Raw genomic sequence first — 7,862 nt, 5'->3', positions numbered from 1 at the left:
CCAACATCAATGAGGCTTTTGATGGTAGACCGGTCTATCAGGAGATTAGTCAGGGTTTTGTTTGACGTGTTGGTGAAGGTGGATAGATTCATCCTTCCAGTATATTTTGTGGTGCTAGATTGTGAGATTGACCAAGAGGTGCTTATTATCCTTAGTCGACCTTTCCTTGCCACCGTAAGAGCTATAGTTAATTTGGAGTTGGGTAAAATAAAGTTAGGGTCCATGATGGTAAAGTGTCCTTTTAGGGTGTGCAAATTGGAGAAACAATTCATGGAGCTTCAAGTGGTATCGGTTATAGATGTTGTGGATGATGATGTGAATGATGGGTCCCTTGAGGATCCAACTTGAAGAAGATGAAGGATGTCGTTTCACGACGATAACTAAGGTGCTATGTGGGAGGCAACCCACAAATTTCACGAAAGTGGCTCGTATCCTTCGCTTTTAATTTATTAGTGTAGATTTTAATTCTTTCATTAATTATTCCATGCATTTGTGGCACTATGGAGTGTTTTGAATAAGTTTTAAATATAGAAAAGTGTGTCAAAATGGAGTAATGAGCTGAATAGAGGAAAACAGAGGCGCAAAAATGGCCTCTGTTATCGCAATCGCAGACCTCATGCCTCCACGATTACGGTCACCATTTGGTCACAATCGCGGACCTTGGATTGCGATCATGGTCAAGTCATTTTAAATGACCATCTGACTGCCCATTCACTCACACTCCCTCTCCGAATTCTCTCTCAAAGTGCACTCATTTTTGTTCATATTTTGGGCATCCAAAATTATTTTAGCATCCTCGTGGCATCCCTACTCTGATATGGTTTTTAAATTCATTCTTGCTTTAATTGCTTGTAGGTAGGCCATAGAATACATGAAATAAGGAAGGGCTAAATTTATGCTTTTCATTGCTAAATCCTTGTTAAATTATGCATGTATGGTCGTTCGCTGTTGTGAATGGTGTACACGCATATGGGGAAGTCTTAGATATCCAAATTGCATTTGAAATTGAGAAAAATACAATGTGCACACTAAGTGCTTGATCAAGTGCCCAAATGAGATAACACTTGTAAATTGTTGCCTAAAATAGTTTTGGGTACGTTTTTAAAATGTAACCTTAAATTTTAGATTTAAGTCACGATAATTTTGATAACACTTGTAAGGCGTGCTCTTTAATGGTATAGGCTACACTTTATAAGTGTTGCCATATCACTATATAATTGGCAACACTTTTTACAAATATGGTTACACTTTTAGAATGTGGCTATTTTTATTATTTTAAGACAATAATTTATAAATATTGTCTTATAACTTTTATAAAATTTACATCAAAATATAATATTCCCTCCAATATTTTTAACACAAACATTAAATTTCCTTCAATATATTTCATTCCCTCCGAGTTCTAATTAATCAAAAAAATCATAAAACATAATAATATTGAGCTGAAATTTGCACAGCTAGGATTTATTCAAACCCGTGTGTGTTTTAGTATGGAATTGAAGCATCCATGTCGCACAACATGAAATTTGCATAGCTAGGGTTCTATTCACATTCTTTCTCTACATAATTTCCTTTCTCTCGCTGTTTCATACACTGTCAAGAGGTGCGCAAAATTAAATTCCCTTCATCCTCTGCCGATCAGCCCAGCCTTACCCTCCCTGATTACAACATCTAGAAGGATTCCACTCTTCACTTGGTCCTTCTTCTCCTTGGTAGTTTGCAGAGTTTTGTCAAGACTCTCACGGGGAAGATGATCACCCTTAAGGTAGAGAGTTCAGACACTATTGACAACGTTAAGGCCAAGATCTAGTACAAGGAAGGTATTCCGCTGGACCAGCAAAGATTGATCTTCGCGAGCAAGCAGTTAAAAGATGAAAGAACTCTTGCTGACTATAATATTAAAAAAGAATCGATCCTTCATCTTGTGTTAAGGCTCAGGGGAGGTATGCAGATTTTCATGAAGACTCTTACCAGCAAGACCATTACTTTAGAGGTGGAAAGCTCCGACACCATTGAGCGATCAAAAGTAAATTTTTCATCCTTTTCTCTCATCTCATTTGCCTTGTTTCTTCATATTTTGATGCTCCGTTTCCATTTTCTCCTTATAATTAGTGATTCATAGCTTGAAAAAAAATAGTATTAAGTGGTTTAATTCTACACTATTACTATAAGAAGCTTAGGTAGTGTGGTCGTGGTGTGTTAGTGTGTAGATGAAGGGAAACAACAATGGAAAAAATATTTTTTTTAAGGAAAAGAGGTACAACTATAGTGTCGTTTATCTTGAAGTGGGTAGGTACGGTCAAGAGTGCAAGTAAATGTTAAGATTGAAGTATAACTTTGCTCTTTCTGCCTTTTCTATATTAAGTATCTGTTTGACCATGAAAACTAAAATTTTTCAGAGCTGGAGCTGGAGCTGGAATCACTGTTTCCTGTTTTTTACGTAACAAATGTTATCAAACAAATTTATTTTTTTAGGAATTTATTTAATTTATTTCCTTCATTTGTCGTTCCTAAAAAATAGGAAATAATGAGTTGTTATTTAATTTTAGGGTGCCGTTAATTTATTTCTTTAATTTTCTTATACATGAAAGATTTAACCGTTTAGCCATGAAAACTAAAATTTTTTGGAGGTTGGAGGTTGGAGGTTGGAGTTGGAGTTGGAGTTGTCTTTTTTGAAAATTTTTTTTGACTTTTGAAAAAACTTTTTTAAATATGATTTTATGCCCTAATTTTTACAAACTATCAAAATCACCCAACTAAAATTTACCTCCTAATGGAAAAAGAACACAATTAGCCACTATTATAAAAATAATTACATAGACATGACCATATTTAATGAATTTCAATTATGAAATATATAATATTTACATTAATAGCCGTTTTCTCATATTTGAAAATTTTAAATATGGATATTATATTAACAGATCACTGCTTTCTGTTTTTTACGTAACAGATATTATCTTTCAAACAAATTTATTTTTTTAGGAATTTATTTAATTTATTTCCTTCATTTGCTGTTCCTAAAAAATAGGTAATGATGAGTTGTTATTAAATTTTAGGGTGCCGCTAATTTATTTCTTTAATTTTCTTATACATGAAAGATTTTACTGTGTGTGAATAAATTATTTCTATGTAAAACATGCTTTTCATGTGTATTATATCATATACCATAAATATATAAATATGCTTAGTATGTTTCTTTATACTTTGTATTTTTATATATGTGTGTATATGGTATATACATGGTATAAACTTCATATATAACATACTTTGTATGTTTATATTATAAATATACTTAGTATGTTTCTGAATACTTTGTATGTTTATATATGTGTGTATATGGTATATACATGGTATAAACTTAATATATAACATACTTTGTATATTTCTCTTATAAATATAATACTTTATATATTTATGGGTATAAATATAATACTTTATATATTTATAGGTATAAATATAAATTAGCAGTAAAATAATGTCTTAAATAAGGGAGAAAATTAAATAAGGGATAAAAATAATGATGACAGAGAAAAAGAGATATATATTAATTAGGATAACATTAAATTTGAAATTATAATTATCTTATTCTTTAAAACTGTTATATACGTAAAATTGAAAAAGTAATGTTATAAGGAGAGTTTTATGTAAAAATTTAAAAGATTGAGATTATATGTAATAATAATAAAAGTTGGAATTGGAGTTGAAAAATTATAAAAATAACAAAAACCTGTTTTCCCTTTTCAGAAAAATTTTTCAAAATTATTTTCTGAATTTTCATAGCCAAACACCACAATTTCCAACTCTGAAAAAATTTTTCGGAAAAAAAGAAAAAATTTCCATGGCCAAACAGGCAGTAAGATTTACATATTAGTTTTTACATATATTGAGATGACATAAGGTCAACTATTTCAATGACGAAAAAAAGAGAGTTCATAGGCCTTCTATTCAATATCTCCCCAAATATTTATAAATAAGCATATATTTATTTATCAACACGTTTTAATTTTCTGATAAAAATCTTCCCCAGAGATTTTTTTAGACTTTGCTATAGGACAGTTAATCATGTCTTCTCAGCAATTAAAGTCAATTCTTATTTGAGTGTTTTCCCTAATCAGGACTTGGTTCTAAGCCATTATGTGCATTTACTTGTGGTTATCTATACATTATCACTTTATAAAAGTTAAACTCATTCTCAACAGAGCATTAACTATCAATTCATATGAAGTAAGGTATCCTGGAAAACCTCAGTGTTCTTTTGTTCCTCTAGTTTATCGGCTATATATTAAGCAAATTATGGTAGTTTTACAATTGTTTAATACAAGCAAGAAAGATGGTCCAAAATCAGGATCTTGGGGAAGATACATGTGTTTGTTCAAGTGTTGAGGGTGCAAAAATAATTTTTACCAATGATTTTTCTCTTTTCAACAAAGGCTGCGTGAAGTCGATGGCAGATGCTATGGTAAAGAAATGTTTTTTATGTGTTCCTCAAGAAAGTCACAAAAGAATTAGGCATCTCCTATTTGATCCTTTCTCTATGAATTCATTGTCAAAGTTTGTCGAGAGATTTGCTAACATGCTATGTGAAAGATTGAAGAAAGTACAAAGGGAAGGGAAGAGCTTCACTATGCTCGACTTCAATATGAAGGTAATTTGTCCATAATGGCTTTGGATCTATTACTCTATTCATAGAATTGTACACTACCAGAACTGAAACTCATGCAATAAGACCATTACTAGTGCAGTGCTAGCACTGCTACTTTGGTCATTATGACTTGAAGAAATTTAGTCCCTTACTCTTTTTTGATTAATTGAAACAAGATTTAGTGCATTCATCTGGGCCTTTTGACTAAAAAATTCAAGATAAACCAGACAAAAAGATGTGTGATCCTAATTATTACTAGACTTTACAAGCAAACTGTAGGGTGATCAACATTAAGTTGAAGCATATAATTACCAAAAGAAATGGTAGTAAAAGAATACAAGTTATATAAACCGACACAATATAAAATTCTTTTACATAATCAATGCAATAATCAATGCAATATAACTAGTTAGCACAGGTTTTTACTTTCTTTTTTTCAAGTTACCATATCAAGTTTGCTATGAAAAAGTACATATTATTTAGACTCCCTTGACCTGATAAACTGAAAAACTAATTAATCGCCACTGTGTAGAACTTAAGGAAATGCTGTGTGATGTAGTGAGTGTATGCTGACTTTGTGAAATTTGGATGCAGATAACATTTGATGCAATGTGCGATATGCTAATGAGCATCAAAGATGTATCCTTGCTAGAACAAATTGAAAGAGATTGCACTGTTGTTTTTGATGCCATGTTGTCCTTTCCAATCGTGATTTCAGGAACTAAATATTATGAAGGCATTAAGGCAAGGTTGTCAGCTAATGCAGTGAACACGATGGCTTGCAACATCTCTAACAAAATTTTCCCACTATCAGAACAAAATGGAGCTTGAGTAAATAGATCATTAGTTATCAAAAGGGAGTAGATAACTAAGATTTCTTGCTTAATATAAGAGAATTTAATCTACACTATTAGATTATGCTTATCCTTAATTTATATCCAGGCACATGGGAGGCTAATGGAAACCTTTAAGGAAATGATAACAGCTCGGCGCAATGGGAAGCGCTATCATGAAGACTTCCTGCAGTCCAGGTTGGATAAGGATTCATTTCTAGCCGATCAAAATCTTGATGATGAAGAGATCATAGATAATTTGTTAACACTGATAATTGCAGGGCAAACAACAACTGCAGCTGCAATGATATGGGGTGTCAAGTTTTTGGAGAGTATAGAGAAGCCCAAAATAGGCTCAGAGTAAGTATTCATCACAAAGACAGTTGGCTACATTAAGAACTTTTCTGCAACCAAATTTTGGCTTACATGTGGAGTATGGAATAGCTCATCAAGGTAAAATCTTGCTGCTTCTATTGTGCTGGCTGTTAATCTAAAATGAAGAAGTGGCAAAGACGAATTAACAGGAATACACTCTTGCAAGTAAATGATATAATGAACTAAGCGTTGTTTCTTGTTTCTCTGTCCTTTTACTTTTTTTTTTTGAATTTTATGGGCCATGAAGCCTCATTATTAATTTAAACTATTGGGAAGAATTCAAATTGTTCAAGTTTAGAATATTTTTTCTAGTGAATGATATAATGAACTAAACACTACTTGTATGTGTGTGATTTTCCTATTATTGATAAAGTTATTTACCGTATCAAAAAGTTTGTTGTAGACTGCTATTTCTAAAGTCATTTCTTTTAGGAGGAGGAAGAGAAAGAAGAAGAAGAGCTAAGATGAAAGATAAGCAAAAGGATGCAGCTTTGTAAGAGATGATTCTTGCAACAACTAAAGAAGCAGAAGAACTAAAGAAAACCAAAACTTTGGATCAACAAGAGCAGATTTGTGAACTTAGTCATGCAATTGATGTTTTATCATTGGCTTTCGTAAGTACTTGGCTGGAGCTTTTCTTTTGTTCTTTGGGTCTTTGCTAATCATGGTCTGCTTTGTTACTTATTCTTTCAATCTGTAAGCCTGGAGTGTCAGTTCTTGAGACTTGTAAAAAAGAGGTAGCATATCATTGCTTGAACTACCATTGTGAAATATTTTAACATGTCTGATAAGGAATTTAAGCAAAAGGGAACTGTTTTCCTAGATTTTGTGCTATATATGTTATTTTAGTTCTTTCTTTACTATTTGTTGACTTTCTTGAAGAAACTAAACTGAAAAACTTGCTTTGTAAAGTCAGATTATGTGTTTATCATTATTTAAACATGTGAATGTCTTTCCGCTTTGAATGGGTTGTTGCAATGTCTACTGGTTCAAAATTACTTAAGACTTTGGATCAATTTCCTTCTGAGAACTATAACACCATTAGCTTATGGTAGCTGTTGTTATGATGGGAATGGTATGAATTTCTCCTGATTTTCAATAGCGTAGTGATTTTGATGAGTTTTGGGAATGTTCCTCACTGGGATTTGAAATTGTTCCTCTAAGATCTGATACCACGTACTTTATTATCTTGTGCTTGTTTCAATATGTCGTAGTTGTATTATATATTTGTCATTTTTGATCATTAAGATTATATTGAGCATTTTGTTAAGAGTTCTGTCATAATATTTTTTAGTCACTGCATATGTGAGGTTTAATTAGTACCTTTTGAGGTTATTATGTAGCACTATCGATGATGGTGCAATCTAAATATGTTGCCTCTTGTTATTTTGATTTTTCAGCATCAGCTATGTGATTATATGTCTATATTGATTTTTTATTTGTTTTTAATTAATCAATGTACCTTGTTTATTGGGAGCTATCGGTTTTAGGATTCTAACTGGGACTGGTTATAGATTTCCAAACTTAAAAAGAGTAGCAGGCATTAGACAGGTTTTGGACAATGAAATCTAGTTGGGTATGTGTTCAAAAGAGTAGCAGTCATTAGACAGACTTACAATGGAATCTGATTGGGTATGTGTTAAAAGAGTAGCAGGCATTAGACATGTTTTGGAAAATGGAATCTAATTGGGTATGTGTTCGGGTACTCAACCTGCTTGCTTTCCGTTCTTTTAGGTCTACTGCAGTATTTGTTCAAATTCCTATTATTCAATGATAAATGTAGTAACACACTAATGAGGATGTAGGATGGTTGTGAGACTAAAATTTCATATGTTACACTTATTTATTCCTCAACTGCTTTCAGTCACCTTGTCCTCTTGCAATCATTTTCGTGGTTGTTTTTTCTACTTCGATAAGAGATTGTTTACAGCAAAAGGCGTACGTATGCTGATACAGTGAAAATGCTACACATTCGATGTTAAAGAGATTTTTGTATTGATAATTGCAGA

General features: G+C 32.2%; 1 protein-coding gene across 1 annotated transcript in view; it reads left to right on the top strand.

Annotated features, from left to right (window-relative positions):
- Positions 1-3,926: 3,926 nt before the first annotated feature.
- The window catches only part of LOC107855648, a gene marked incomplete in the record, with an annotated part of 11,128 nt that continues 7,192 nt past the window's right edge, over positions 3,927-7,862 (top strand). The window contains 5 exon segments of the mRNA XM_047411775.1: positions 3,927-4,648; positions 5,240-5,284; positions 5,588-5,676; positions 5,760-5,838; positions 6,286-6,467. Of these exon segments, the coding sequence (XP_047267731.1) occupies positions 4,334-4,648; positions 5,240-5,284; positions 5,588-5,676; positions 5,760-5,838; positions 6,286-6,321 (564 nt within the window).

This window comes from Capsicum annuum, chromosome 4 (genome assembly GCF_002878395.1).
Source record: "Capsicum annuum cultivar UCD-10X-F1 chromosome 4, UCD10Xv1.1, whole genome shotgun sequence".
In the NCBI taxonomy this organism is placed as follows: domain Eukaryota; kingdom Viridiplantae; phylum Streptophyta; class Magnoliopsida; order Solanales; family Solanaceae; genus Capsicum; species Capsicum annuum.
This window is presented reverse-complemented; position numbering and strand designations above follow the sequence as displayed.